Source organism: Molothrus aeneus, chromosome 1, assembly GCF_037042795.1.
Source record: "Molothrus aeneus isolate 106 chromosome 1, BPBGC_Maene_1.0, whole genome shotgun sequence".
Classification (NCBI taxonomy): domain Eukaryota; kingdom Metazoa; phylum Chordata; class Aves; order Passeriformes; family Icteridae; genus Molothrus; species Molothrus aeneus.
Genome location: NC_089646.1, coordinates 132,012,192 through 132,027,824, shown reverse-complemented (window position 1 = coordinate 132,027,824; position 15,633 = coordinate 132,012,192). Strand labels below are relative to the sequence as shown.

The following is a 15,633-nucleotide window of genomic DNA, read 5'->3' as shown; positions in this document are numbered from 1 at the left end:
TGGTGGTTCTTGTAGCTTGGCTGAGTGGATTTTTTCATACAGCCTCAGGAGAGGGGGGGAGATTGCCCATTTTCCCCCAGGTCACTCCCCCGGGAAGTGTAGTTCATCCTGTGTCTGCTCAGCTTGCAGAAGACCTGGAGGGAGCAGCTGGATGCATGTGGTGGTGTGGCTTCCGTTGAATGGCAGGCACCCATCAAAGCTGCTCTGTCACTCCCCTCTGCAACTGGACAGAGGAGAGAAAATACAACAAAAAGTTCACGCGTCAAAACAGGGACAGGGAGAGATCATTCACAGATGACCCTCACGGGCAATGTGAAATGGGGGAAGATGAGGCATTTGCCAAGCAACATTGTGCGCTTTGCCACAGAATAGGAGAAAGTGAGGAATTTGCACTTCAGTATTGCGCGCTTTGCCACGGGCGGGCTCCCCGCTCGACCAGGCGGGGCGGGCTCGGTCCGTCCCCGCCCACGGCCGTGAGTGGCTGCGGGACGGGCCCGGGCTGCCCGTGCCGTGTGTGCCCGCGGCGGGAGCGGCGCAGAGCCGGGCTGCGTGCGCTGCGCTGCGCTCGGCGGGATGGGCAGGGCGCGGCGGAGCGGCTGCGGGCTGCTCCCGCTCCTGCTGCTGCTGCTGCTGCCGCTGCTCGCCGGGGCGGCGGGGCTGGAGTGCGGTGGCTCCCCCCGCCTGCTGCGCTTCTCCGGGCAGGTGCCCGAGAACAGCCCGGCGGGGACGCGGGTGCGGGGTTTGCAGGTGCCGCTGCGGAGGCTGCTGGGCCCCGGGGAGCCGGCCGGGGAGTGGGCGCTGGAAGGCGACGGCGCCTCCCGCTTCTCCCTGCAGCGGCGGCCGGGCGGCGGCGGGGGGCTGCTGCTTCTCCGCACCGCCGAGCCCCTGGACCGGGAGGCGCAGCCCGAGTACGGGCTCCGGCTGCGGCGGCGAGCGGGACGGTCCCCCCGGGAGGCGCTGCTGCGGGTTCGGGTCCTGGACCGCAACGACCACCGGCCCCGGCTGCCGCCGGCGCGGCCGCTGGAGGTGGACGAGCTGGTGCCGCTGGGCACGGAGGTGGCCCGGCTCCGCGCCTCGGACGGCGACGAGGGCGCCAACGCGCGCCTCACCTACCGGCCCTGGCCGCCGGGCGCCGGCAGCCGCCTGCTCTTCGTGGTGCCCCGCAGCGGGCAGGTGCTGACCGTGGGCTCGCTGCTGGGGCTGCGCCGGCTCCGCCTCTGCGTGGCGGCTCTGGACCACGGGCGGCCGCGGCCGCTGCGCAGCCCCGCGCGGTGCCTGCGCCTGGCCGTGCGCGGGCGGGGGGCGGCGGGCGGCGCGGGGCGGCGGCGGGGGCCGCGCTCGCTGCAGCCGCCGGGGGCCGGGGCCCGGCGCTACACGGCCCGCCTGGCCCCCGGAGCGCGGGTGGGCGACACCGTCTTCACCGTCCCGAGGAGCCGAGAGCGGGCGGCGGGCGGCTGGTTCGAGCTGGCCTCTCCCGGTGCCACCCCCGTGGGGATCGACAGGACGTCGGGGCGGCTCTACCTGCGGCGGGAGCTGCGAGCGGGCGGCCGGGCGGAGGTGCTGGTCAAGGTGCACCGCGGCGGCGGAGGAGGTAGCGGTCTGGGAGGGGTCGGCGAGGGTGGCCGGGATGGGGTCGGTTCTCCCCGCGGCGCTGCCGCGAGTGGGTCGGGATGGCCGCAGAAGGAACGGATGGGCATGAAGGGCTGCCCCGAAGGAGGGGGATGCTGACCAGGCACAGCCGTGCCGGGCATTTTCCATTCGAGGAAATGAAGCCGCGGTGATGCTGCCCTCCGTGGGGCGCGCAGAGCCTCAGGCGGCTGCGGGAGCTGCACCCCGGCTGTGGAAGCTCGGAGGGTGGCGTGGGAATGTGCTGGCTCTTCCCCGGTACCGCCCGCAGAGCTTCGGCCTCTTGCCTTTGAAGGAGCAGCTGGAAATGAAGGGAATGGTGTTTTGGTTATGCTGTCTTGTAAGGAATTGTTGTCACAGTAGGTTCACTTTTGTGGGACCAGAGGCGTCTACTCAGGGATTAACAAGCAATTGGGGCCCGGTAAAGAAGGGGCCACGCCACAACAGACGGCTGGTTTCGTAGTGGGGGCAGCCAGCAGGGAGCCTCTCCTGCCGCTCTGGTTCTGCTGGAAGGAGCTGGGAAGGAAGAGGTGACGCTGTCCTGGGTCTGGGCACTCACAGACATGCCACCCTGAACCGCACGGAATGATGCTGGGAGTCAGGCACAGCACTGGAGAGCAGCGCACGGGAAGGGAAAGGACTCGTTACAAAAGAGATGTCAACGAGCCTAGGACAAGAAAAAGAAAAATAAATCTGAATCAGGAATCCTAGGAGTTGGTGTAGAGAACTAAATGGAGATACTGTAGTTACACCTGTATGTCAAGCGTTCATATACTGTTGTGTACGGTTTTCCTAGTAGGACAGCAAAGAGAATGGCTAGACTTGATAAACTTCTTAAATCACATTAAGCTTGAGGTGTGTTATGGTTGCAAGAGCCATCCCTTCCATGTGTTGCTTTCATCTTAGAGTAAGATTTAGAGTGCGTTTGTAAGTGCAGCTCAGGTCTCTAATAACATAACTGGTTATCATTTGCTTGGGTTTATTTTGTATTGTTTGCTTGTCTTTTTTCTTCGATGCTTGCAACTAAAAGAGGGAGTATTTACCAAATTACATCAATGAATTTTACAGTCTAGTGCTCAGGAAATGTGAAACATAGAGCTGGGAGGAAAACAAATGTGTTGCAGCATGCTGGGGACTGTGATCTTCACCAGACTGCTGTGTGCAATCTGTGAGCCCAGAGCTGCCTGCCGGAGAAACTTACTCTTGCAGCAATGGGATGTGCTGTGCAAGTGACAAACATTTAACATTAGAAACACTCTGCACAGTATTTCCAGCTACTAACTTTAAACAAATCACCTTATATTTGAAGTAGAACTTCTCATTCAAGCTAAAGATGGAGCTGGAAAGGGGACACACAGCTTGACTGTCTTGCTAATTTATAATGAAAGCAAATAACCTTGTGAACAGTGTTCAACATATGATTGTGTTGTCCTTTCCAATCTGGTGGTGCACATCATGTTTTTACCACTGTCTGTGTGCTAATAATGTATTGACAACAGATGAGCCTCAGGGAGAAAGGAATTCAATGGTCAAGTGGGACAAGGTCATTTAGGCACTCCTTTAAGCTACTTTGAAAATCAAAACTCTCTCATAACTTTGTACAGCAACAAACTTGGGATATTTTCCTGTCTGCTTATTTTACACAAGTATAGTGAAATGGTGAAAGCATTTGAGCATCCATTTTTTTAATCTGAAGAGACCTGGTGAACTGCCAAAAGTCAAACAGAATTGACTTTGGTCTGCTCCTCATTTCTCCTCATGTCTCTTACTAAATGTAATTAAAAATCACTCACAAAGCAATCAATATTATGGAACGTGTGCCAAACTTTTAATAACCTCTTTAATTGAAAAACAAAGCTCTCAGACCTTTTTTAATTGCTGTCTCTTATGTAAAAAACATGAATGGACTTAGGCATTTCACAGGTGCTGCTTCTCCAGGGAAGTGTGTGTCTTGGGGTTTTGGATGCATTTGCCTTTTTTTTTTTTCAAGAAAAGAACAGCTTTTTAAAAAATAAGCTTTAAAAAAAATTAAACAGTAGCTCACATAGTAACTTAAACCACTGTTGCCTGCAACAGCAGTCCTAGGAAGACAAGGTATGTCTGTGTGCAGTTGAAATACTGAAATAAAGCTGAGTGCAGAGTACAAAAACCTTCTGAATCTTCGCAGCTGCTCAGTAGCACACACAGCAGTGATAGGGAGGGGGCTGCCATCTGTTTTGTGGGGACCCTGTAGCAGGCACTGTGAAAACACAGCTGTTCTCCCATTGAATATACACGTGGTACGTGGACTGTGAATGGTAAAGATGTTGGCACAACTTCTGTGACTTGTCTTATTTACCTCCACAGAGCAGTTTGCATCTTCTTTAGGAATCTGGCAGCCTCCATCTGCCTGTCAAACCCTTGCTGTTCTGGGCTCTGTGCATGGATAGTTATGGATTGGACCTGGAGTTTAAACAAGAAGTCCCATCCTCCTAGATTGCTTTCTTCAATTCACCATTGTTTACACTTTTTGGGCCTAAAGCTGCAATGGTGCCCTTGGTTCTCAGGCTGGAAAAGGATTGTTTTCTCTAACTAAACTGTGAGGAGAACTTGCTAACACTTTATATGAAGTTCACAGTTATACAATAAAGCAGTACAGAATCTGAAAAATATGAAAGCTAAATCTTAAGGCATCAATACCAAGGCATGAGTTGCAGACCCAACATTTCTCATCCAGATTTTCTTTTGGGACATTTCACATCCTGGAAACACTGACTGCACCATCAGAACAGTGGGTGGCCAGAGCATGGAAAGCTGGGGGTGGTGAGGAAGAGTTGAAGCTCCCTTTCTCTCCCATGTCTCTCTCTGTTCATGCACACCTACAAGTACCTACACAGGTTTTCATCCTTCTCATACCAACTTACACAGGGTGGGATGTGCAGATGCTGTTTCCTCTTCTGCCCCCTCAGCTGCCCTCTCTGATGCTGACAATAGGTACTGGTGCACACTGTGTAGAATTTTGAGGTTTAGGACTTTATCTATCATGCTTCATAACCCTGTTCTCCAACTCTAGAAGACTTTTAGTTGTCACTTTGGTTTGGTTTGGGGGCTTTTCTGGTGTTTTGTTTTTTGGTTTGGCTTTGTTTTTTGGTTTGGTTTTTTGTTTGTTTTGGTTTTTGTTTGTTTGGTTTGGTTTTTTGTTTCTTTAAACTTAAGAGCCTGTCACAAAGGGCTTACAGAGTGCACACTGCCTTGGCTTGGAGTAGTGAGCCCCAGTGGGAGATGTCCATGTTCCTGCACACACTCACACTGCAGATACACCCCACATGCTCTCTAACTTAAAACAGCTGTGTAAGAAGTCCATTATCTACAGAGGGTAATTTTGTTTGGCAACAGTAGGAACTCAAAAAAGGCATGGCAAGACAAATCTCTTCCCCTCCCATGTGTGTGCTGAAAGGTTAAAGGGTCAGTGTTAGCAGCCCTTTAACTCTGGGATGCCTCAAGACATCAGAGAGGGGTGAACACCAGCAGGTAGTTTTAGACTGAAGTGAGTAAAACAGTTGCAACTGTTCAGTATTTTCCTGGCTTGGAGGTGAGATGGATACCTCATTCCCTGCTCTTTCAGGTGGGATAGCAACTGTTTACTACTGTAAGCGAATTCCAAGGAGATGGATCTTAAATCTGACTGAGGAGGCTGTAGCATGGTGCAGTTCCTTCAGTGCAGTGTCTTATGGTAGAATATGAGCAGTGCTGAACTCTGAGGACTCACTGGAAGCAAACTGCATTTTAAAAAGGCTCCTGTCAGATCTTTACATTCCTGTAAATACTGCACATGGAAAGAATATGTGGTTTGAGTCCCTTCTCCTTTCTTAGGAAACTTCCACCAGGATGCCTGCTGGGACGAGAAACCTTTCAGTCCATGTAAAAGCTGACAAGTAATTAATGTATGTGATTTCAAAACAAGACATAGCTTAGGTTTGGGGATCTTTTTTATTTTTTCTTTTTTCAACAGACCCAGAAATGTCCCACTGCTTCCTGGCACCTCCTGACATTTTTAGAAAATAAGTCTCACTCCAGAAACACAAACTTGACTTGATCAGCCATTGAGGTCACATTATATATGCTGCTTTTTTTTTTTTTTTTTTTTTTCCTGGGGGTCAGGGGGGTGTTTCCTCCTGGTATCAGACTGATTAAAACCATCTGTGGATGCCATTAGTGTGCCTCCAAATTCAGGACCAACAGAAAAAGCTTGCTTCACTTAACCCATGAAACCACTTTAATGGCCAGGGCTCACTGGATGAAAGAGCAAGCTCTGGGATGAAGGTATGAATGTTGTTACTTTACCATGTCTGCAAATATCTTTGGGAAAACCTTGCTGTTTTAAAAAAAAAAAAAAGTAAACATACATAATGATGCAGAGGCTATAAATTAGTCTTAAGAGTGTCTGACAAAGTCATTAATTTTGAGAAGCCTACAAAATGCTTAGAACTGGAGAGGTAAATGTAAAGCTTATGTTACAAGTATTCTTGTAAGTTACACAAGCTATTTAAACCATGAGAAAATCTCTATCATAACAAATTTGAGAGAAAAGCAGTGGGAAAACTTAAAAATAGAACATTCAGCCCTTTATTCTTAAGATTAGCATCTTGAATCCTTTTATACAGACTATGATTTAGTATTTCTGAGTTTCATTACATTTCAACAGCAGGAAGGCATTTAAAAATCTGGTTTTAGACCCCGATCAAAGCTGCACCATGCCAGAAACAGCCCTGCATGCTCCTGGTGCTGTCTCACACTCCAGGAGCGCTGTGCAGTGCCCAGCAGTATTTGATTTTCATTTACTGGCAGGAGCCAGCTGACCTGGGGCTGCCTTTACACACCTGCCTTACACATGGGAGGCCCAAAATTCACGCATACCACGTTTGCTCAGGCAGTGTATTCATATTAGCATGGAGAATGTGCACAAAGCCCCCTCTTTGGGACCATGACTGAAGTGGAATTGAGCTTCCTCCTGCTCCTGTGTCCCCAGTGGGCTTGGAAAGCTCTGTCCTCCCCAGAGGGCAGTGGCTTCCCAGCTGCTGCTTTGGGGCAGGCATTGGGGGCTCCTTGCCACAGCAGCCACACCTTGGCTGCTGCAGTACTGCAGGCTGAGCACTGAGGTTGGCCTGATGCTGGAAAATGCCCAAAAGTTAAGAAAATGTTAAAGCAGAAAGTTTAAGAAAAGCCTTTAAAAACCTGACTGACAAAACAGGCTGATGGAAAGGACTTGGAATTCTGCTTCTGCTGTGAATGTTGCTGATGGAATGCCCTAAAAGCAGTGCTTGATGATAACAAAGTAAGGAGCCATTGGTTCCTGTGGGTGGACACCCCGTGTGGCATAGACACTGATCTGGGAGAGAGAAGCAGCAAAGTGTCAAATGACCATGCCTGTGGAAGAGGATCTGTTTAGAATCTAGAATAGAAGGAGAAGTGGAAGGTAATCTAGCAAGTTCTCATTTCTGAGGGCACAGCAGAGCAGCCAGCAGAGAGCTCCTTTGGGGGCTGCTGCTCCAAACACCCCAGTGGGTGCTGCTGCCCAGCCTCACCAAAGGGGCTCATGCTGTGGGTCTGAGCTGCTCCTCACAACTCACCCAGGGGGGTTAAAGGGGTAAAGCTAATATTGCAAAGCTCTTTGGCATCTTTTTGTACATATCAAACACATTTGCTGTCCTAAAATGATTGTATTTTGCTGGTGGCATGAACTTTTTAAGTGTTTGGAAAGAAGTTAATAGATTTTAAGTATGGTCATAGGAATAGCTCTTACTGCATGAAGCCTCAGCAAGCTACTTTTTATTTTAAAAATGTTTGAAAAACCTTCAGGGAGAAGAGACTTAACTATGTTAAAGGACAGCTGATAAATGCCTGTAGTTTTTCCACAGGAAAACTGAACATCAAAGCAAAATGATTCCTAACCACTGAAGCAGACTCTGCTACAGCCTCTCAGGAACAAAGATGTTTTTTATGTCCCACACAAAATACTTTAAACTTAATAAGTGCCACTTGAATGAGGAAAAGCAGGTGCTGTGCTGGGTAGGATGACAAGAAGACATGATTGTAGCTGTGTCTTACTGCACTTTCCTTCCTCAAAAGCCATAAAAAATCCCCCAAATGCCCTCTGTGCTGTTCACTCCTCAGCTGCTCTTACTACGTTGGTGTGATCTGACTTCCTCATCAACTGATGTGCCTGCAAATAATAAATTTTTTATAGTATTTAATAACATTTTTACTGAGGATTGGTCAGCTGTGAACATGGCAAACTGTAATAAAAACTTGTTTTATGTGGAATTCTGCTACATGGAAGCTTTTGAGATCCTGTAAATTGTTGTGCTTCCTACCTTCTCTGTGTTTCTAATTCTCCTGATTTTGTGGTAAGGAGCAGCTCTTGGCAGATACAGTGGATTTAAGGGTTGAGGCAGAAATGCTACTTCTATAATCACAGGTCTGAGAGTGCTTCAGAGCTTTCCTCTGGAAACAGACAACAAAATTAAAACAGATTTGAAAAACTAGAGGAGGGCACCACAGGCAAGATGATGTGATAGCAGTAAAAATACAATGGATTTTGAAGGCCTGCTCCTATAACTGCCTGCAGCCCTTCCTGTGGTGTACAGTCATCTGCCTGAGGAAATGATCTTTGCTGCCTGACAGATGCTGTGGTTCTCAGACACCCCATGTGAGGGAGGTACCCACTGCAGCTTGCACTCACACAGAAAGGGAAAGATTGGCTGAAGATTTTCCTTTGCTCTCCATGTGTGCAGTGGCACCTGCACCTGCCTTTCAGCCTGACTCACTGGGTGAGTCCAGAGGTAGCACTGAGAAAAGCAAGACCTTGCCTTCTAAGTTGGGTGAGGATGTGTGTACATAGAAAATGTGTCCCAGTGCTGGTGTCTATTAAGAAACATGTAATAGATATAATGCAAAATGATCTCTGCAGGCTGCTTTTTCAAGCTTGCTGGTTGTGGTTAACTGAGGAGAGAAAATGGAAAGCTTCAGCTGGGGCAGTTGGCACGGTCCCATTGCCCAGGTGTGCTGTGGCTGTGGGCTCTTTATCCCAAGCTGCTGCAGGGGTTTGTGAACTTCCAAGGGAATAAAGAGTCCTATTTCCAGAACTGATGGTGAGGGTATTGCCTTGCCTTCAGGACACAGTACTCACTGCTTGGTCCAACATGAGTCCAGTCAGTGCCCTAGTATGTAGCAAAGGAATGTGTTACTCCTGGGCATTGTACCCAAACCTCAGGAGTACTTGTGAGACACCAAATCTGTTAATTAATGAAAGCATCACAGCCAGGAATCTCTCATCAATGTTTCAGTTGGAGGTGACCCATCATGTTCATGACAGCAGACTAGCTGTACTAAAGGTGCTCCCATACAACTTTTCTTAAGGGAGTTGGGGAAAAGAAATTAATAAAAGTAAGCCTTTGTTTTTGAGGGGGAGATCTGTGTTGTGAAGGCTGTCCCCACTGTGAGAGCTTCTTCATGCCCCTGCACTTCTCCCAGGGGGCTGACAGCACATGCTGTAGCTGGGGCAGAGGCACGAGCATCATAGGTGCTGCTGACTGGGTTAGTCCTCAAGACCAAGTTAAAGCTGCTTTCTCTTCTCCTTTACCTCATACCTTTATTGGGGGTGCTCATCTTCGGGCCAGCTGCTGATGTTTGAGCTTGTAGGAATAATTTACCACCAGATTTGAAAGCCCCTTGGGCAGACAGAGTGGCACAGTGGACAGCATGACTGTGGAAATGTCACTAATGATATCATTAAAATGCAGGGGAAAAAAGGCATTTCTGAAAGTGATGATAAATTCTGGTTAAAGACCAAGTACTGCCACAAGGAATTTTGGTTTAAGTTTAAATATGCCCAGGTAGATTAGCCAATGGTCCTGAAGATGACAAGGGGGGGTTTAGCATTTAACCATTTCTCAGGTGTAGATTTCCTGGCCATGGTTCAATGATGAGCCAAAGCTCCTGATGTCCTGCCCTGCACTGAGGACTCGTGCTGTGGCCTGAGTGGGGGCTTTCTAGGCATCCCACCTTGGAGTTCTGTTTCAGGCTGGGCACTGTAGACGCTTCTTCACATACCGCACTCTCTCTTTTTAATTCAAATGATTCTTTTTGCCTGAGGGGGTAGAAATAAAATATAAACTACCATTTTTTTATGCACACTTTTAGTTTTTAATTTTCCAGCATTAGCCCCCTCAAACCCACATCAGTCAGTGCAGCTCTAATTCTAATCATAGGAAAAGACATTTCTCTTCTCTTCTCTTCTCTTCTCTTCTCTTCTCTTCTCTTCTCTTCTCTTCTCTTCTCTTCTCTTCTCTTCTCTTCTCTTCTCTTCTCTTCTCTTCTCTTCTCTTCTCCTCGTTTCTTCTTCTGGTGAGGGAGGAAATGAAATGATCAAAGGAGTGAAATTGATACAGGCTTGCAAGAATAGCCACTTGCAATTTCAAAACCTTTTCCAATTCTTTCTTTGCTTTCATATTATTGTCCAAGGAAGGTGTGGGTGTATGTGCTCTGATCTGCTGAATAATGTTTAGCCCTCCAAGACACAAACTTAGCATCTCTTCATTCCCCTCACTCTTGCACTTGCTACATCCTAACATTTTACTTAAGGTGCTCTCAACTGGTGATTGATTGACATCCCTTTTGTTTACATATCTTTTTTAGATGTAAGCAGGAGGTAAAGCTGAAGCCTTGGGGATACACCAGTATCTCCAGGAAAATCAGCACTCCTTAGTGTTCTCTTCCAGACTGACCTTACCAAGACTCTTTCCAATGTGTAGTGCAGAGGCCAGGCCATCCTGTTGATAGTCTGGTTTCCTGATTATTTCCTTCCTTGCAGTGGATAATTCATATTGACAAAACTGGGTGAACTGCAACATCGCTGGGTGATGTTGCATTCTGATTTAATAGGATGCTGTGGTTGTGTCAGGAACAAAATAAACCACTATTGATTTCAGAGGCTTGATCTGTTAATGCCTTTGCAGCTATGACAGTTGAAAACCCAATGCATTCCTGGGGAAAAACTCTACTTTGTCAAGGCTGGTTTTGTTTCACTGACTTGTTTCAAGACAGTGTGATAATTTTACACAGTGTCTGATTGCCATGAGTCTGAAACACCTTAAAATCCTTGAGTTTCTCACACCTGGTGTGTGTGCAAAGGGGAGTGACAAGAACAGAAATGTCCCTACTCATAGTGCTGCTTCTGAACAGCCCTTTCTGCATGATAGGGGAAATTAGGGAAATTAGGGTTAATCAGTGCTGTTTGTCTGACCTCCTGTCAGTCTCCAGACCATGTTCAACACTGCTTTTTTAGGGTTTTGGATTTGAATTGATAAAACCTGTTCTTTGTAACTATATTTTCTTCCATTTATGCCTTGCTAGAATTAGAGCTCTGATCTATATAGATATAACCTGGACTGTTTTGTCAGCATGCTTGCAGGTTGCTTCAATTTAAATTTTGTTACTTGCATGGAGAAAACAGCTTTAAGTCTGAAAATCTGAAATAAATGCTGAGGGCCTGAAGGAGTGAGCCAGGTCTCAGCTGCAGAAAGATATTCCACCCTATAGCTGAAGTTTATTACCCCTGCTGCTGTACTACAGCCCTCCAGGTTTAGCTTCATCCCATGTTTTTCCTTTCATTTGTGGTGCTGGATGTTTCTAGACTGCCATTCACTCCTTTTCTCACTTCTTACCCTTAAGCAAACAGCAAAGATAAAACACAAAGTCCAAAGAATGTTTATGTTAGAAGTTCCTTGAAGCTGCAGGGGAATGAGCGACATGTGGACATATATGCCTCAAAAATCAATGAGATGCAAAAGCTGAAGGGCAGGGAGATTATTGTGTGATGGAAAGGATTTAACAGTCTTGCTGGTTCTGTGCCCCTGCCTAGGGGCAGGTTTTGTCACAACAAAGTGATTGCCAGCAGATATTTGTCTAGTCAGGTCCTAAAGATCTCAGTGGTGGAGGCTGTCTCACCTCTCAGGCCACTATCAAGGGCTCCATTGTCCTTACAATTAAAAACATGCTGAGGGATTCCGTGCCCAACATCTAATGCCAGTCTTTTCCTTCAGAATTAGTTATTTTTTGGTTTGCAGGTTACAGAACAGCTGACTGACTTCATACCTTAGTCCTTAAGCCTCTTATATCACTGTTTGCATGTCTCTTGCAGTCTCCTGAAAATCTCCAGGTCTTTTCACCTCTCTTGAATGCATTCTTTCTGGTTATGCTCTTGGCTTTTCTCTGGACACTTGCCAGCTGGTCCATGTCTTTCTTGAAATCCAGCTCCTAGAACTTTAGTTCACTGGATTGCCCAGGGAGGTTTTGGAGTCTCCTTCCTTGGAGATATTCAGAAGCCTTGTGGATGTTTTTCTGAGCAGCCAGCTCTGGGTAGCCCAGCTTGAGCTGAGTGGTTGGACCAGATGACCTCCAGAGGTCCTGCCACCTTCACCCATCCCATCAGTCTGTGATCTGAGGCTTTGCTAAGTGTCACGGTTTTACCAAGGTCCAGTGAGGGCTGAACATGAGCCAGCAGTGCCCAGGTGCTCAAGAAGGCCAATGACATCCTGGCCTGTGTCAGCAATAGTGTGGCCAGCAGGACCAGGGCAGGGATTTTCCCCCTGTACTCGGCACTGGTGAGGCCACACCTCGAATGCTGTGTCCAGTTCTGGGCCCCATACCACAAGAAGGACATTGAGGGGCTGGAGCGTGTCCAGAGGAGGGAAACAGAGCTGGGGAAGGGTCTGGAGCACAAGTCCTGTGAGGAGAGGCTGAGGGAGCTGGGGGTGTTTAGCCTGGAGAAAAGGCTCAGGGGTGACCATATTGCTCTCTGCAACTGCCCAAAAGGAGATTGTGGCCAGGAGTGGCTTGGTCTCCTCTCCCAAGTAACAAGTGATAGCACAAGAGGAAATGGCCCCAAGTTGTGCCAGGGGAGGGTTAGATTCAATATTAGGGGGAAAATTTCTCACAGAAAGGGTTGCCAAGCATTAGAAAAGGCTGTCCAGGGAAGTGGTTGAGTCACCATCCTGGAGGTATTTGAAAGACATGTGGATGTGGCATTTAGGGACATGGTTTAATGGAATTGTAGAATTCTTAAGGTTCAAAAAGACCTTTAGGATGATCAAGTCTGACTGTCAACCTAGCACCAGCGCCATGTTCACCATTCAGTCATGTCCTCAAGTGCCATGTGCACATGCTTTTTCAACGTTTCCAGGGATGGTGAATCCCAGGTTTAGTTGTTAAGTTGGCAGTACCAGGTTAATGATTGGACTTGATGATCTTAGACTCTTTTTCAATCTAAATTCTTCTATGTTTCTATTTAAATACACCTTTCATAGAGAGGTAAGGTGAAGTGTTTGTAAAAGTACAGAAAATTATGGTTAATTTGAGCAACACAAATATTTTCCCTGACATGCTGTCCTGAACTCAGTGAAATTTGTTCCCTTGTCTGTCTTTTTTAAAACTCTGTTTTACTGCTGACTTTTGGCGGGTTTTACAATACCTGCAGCAGGTTTAGGACCTCATTATTCATTGGTACTTAAAAATTGGATCACCTACATGGAGCAATATTAAGAAAAATCTGTATAATTACAATTTTTTAATAATTCTCCAAGTTTCACTATATGGGAAAAATACTTGACTAGATATTCAGTCTCTGCAGAAATTAGAACTGCCTGAATTAGACCAATAAATGAACAAAATATCTTTAAATGCTCATGCCTACAAGTTTTCATCCCTTTACTAGCAAAATAACACTGTCTGTTACAGGCTGAATTAGGACATGTATTTGTCAACCCTCCTTCTTGGCTATAGATAAAATAGTGACTGCTCCAGCTGCTCTTATGAGCTACTACTTCATGCTATGGGTTGTGCCTTGTCCTACACAGCAATACAGAGAAAACAAAAAGTAAACCAATGTTCTCCTGTATGCAGTGCTGGAGAAAACCAGAAACCATGTAATCTAAGAAAACTAAGGAAACCATGTCTTAAATGATTTTAAATACTATAAAACCCCACAAAAATTCAGTAAAGTTTTTTCCTTCCTGGGAATGATTATCTCTGGGAAATTTGTCCAGCATGTATTTTTACTGTGGGGTGAGGCTGCTTGTAAGTACAGGTCTGGTGTGTCAGGGAATGTCTGTCTGTGGGTAGCCTTTTATTTAGTATCACATCCCTGAGACACACACCTAGAATTGTTTGGAATTTCTGGCTTTTGGTGCTGGTTTTGTCCACATGCTCCTGCCTTCTTCCATCCTGTGTGAGATGGCCTTCTTGAAGGCAGAGTTGAAGGGTTTCCTGTATGAGACACACATACACCTGGGTGGGTCTTTCATTGTGTAGTGATGTAGCCCTTAACAGACCTGCAACCTCAGTGCAGTTTGTTGAAGTATGTGATCATATTTTAACAGGCAGAAAACGTACATTTCTCCTATGTACCTTTCTACATACCCCCTTTCTACATGTAGTTTCTCTTTTTATTCAACTTTATTCTCTACATTCCATAATACATTCTTTTTAATTTGTAGTCAAATCTTAAGGCCGCTTTTAGAACACAAATGTTCTTAGGAAAATTTCTTCAAGAAGCCCATATATAACTTTAGCATCTGTTAGTGACTTGCTGTGAATTAAAAAGGCTTGAAAATAGGTCTCCCTAGAGGTAAAAAATAGTGTGATTAAATCTCTACATGTCCTTTGCAGTGGAAGCTTCCTTCTCAGATACTAATGGATAAGATCTTAGTGTTAAGCTGGTGACCAAGCTGTCTAGAAAAGCGTGTGTGTTTTGCAGATGATGACTGGTACCTGTGCCACGTGACTCTCCTTGCCCCGGAGGAGGAGCTGCTGTCCTGGGCCATGTACCCGTACCCGTACCTGGCGCGCGTCGACCCCGATGCGCGCAAAGGCGCGCTCGTCTACCAGCTCACCGCACGTTGCAGCAGCCCTGGAAACACCTCTGCTGCCATAACCTACACTCTCATTGCAGGTAGGGCTGGTCTGAACACAAAAGGTGAAATTCTCTTTAGTTGCAAATGTTTCTTACCAAGTTTACAATTTCATGGGTAAATTTTTCCCTTGGGGAATCCTTAAAGATACAACAAGTACAGCAAACAGAAGCTGGAAATGCTTAAGTAAAAGTTACATGGATGGGAATCTTTCTTCTTGCCATTTTCTTTGCTTATTTTGAAATTGATGGCAGCTTTACTGTTAGCTTAAGGCTCCATTTCTTACTTGTTCTTGTCTCTGTTACACTGCTGGTCAACAAAACAGTATGTGTGAAAGATAAGGTGGACAACTGGAAAGGTAAAAAGAAGCACATACAAGGACAGAGGTGGATGAGTTGAGGATGGCTTACTTTGAAATGGTGGAGGTGCCAATGTTCTTGCTGTGGGGCATGTCTCAGAGCAGCTTTGTGCATGTGTTGGTAGGTGGTGACGAGCGATTCCGAGTGGATAAAGACACTGGCATGATCATGACCACTGGTCTGCCTTTGACGTGGAACAAGGAGTATGTGGTGACTGTGGAAGCCTCTGATGAGCAGGGCAACAGAAGCCCCTACGCCTCTGTTTCCATCCTGGCCGGCTCCCGCCCCCCACAGTTCACAAACATGTCCTACAGCGTGTTTGTCCCTGAAAACACTCCAGCAGGAGAAAAGTGAGTTGGACTTGGTTGGGTGACTCCCTCCCTGCAGACTGAGAGGAGCTTCACAGAGCACAAGAGGGTGAAACTGTTGTGATTTGCTTCTTAGGGCCATGCATATGCATTTGTCTATCACACTTTAAAAATAATGTTGTGTTTTCTAAAAGAAATTATGCCTCTTTTGATCTTTCTCCAGTATGACATGAGTCTCCATGTGTCACATGTAGTCTGGGATGCTGGAATTATTTTAATGCTTTTGGGATTTTAGTGCATTGCATCATGAATTAGAACAGCCGAACTACTGGCTATGCATCTCCTAGTGATTTAAACAAATGCTTGAAAAATAGTCTTTTAATTAACCAGATC

The 15,633-nt window shown here is 46.8% G+C and overlaps 1 protein-coding gene across 1 annotated transcript in view; it reads left to right on the top strand.

Moving 5' to 3' along the window:
• The first annotated feature begins 573 nt into the window (after positions 1-573).
• The window catches only part of LOC136555235 (neural-cadherin-like), a 55,597-nt gene continuing 40,537 nt past the window's right edge, over positions 574-15,633 (top strand). Inside the window, exons 1-3 of the mRNA XM_066547845.1 lie at positions 574-1,591; positions 14,420-14,614; positions 15,057-15,282. Coding sequence (XP_066403942.1) covers positions 574-1,591; positions 14,420-14,614; positions 15,057-15,282 — 1,439 coding nt within the window. The remainder of the gene's footprint in view (positions 1,592-14,419; positions 14,615-15,056; positions 15,283-15,633) is intronic.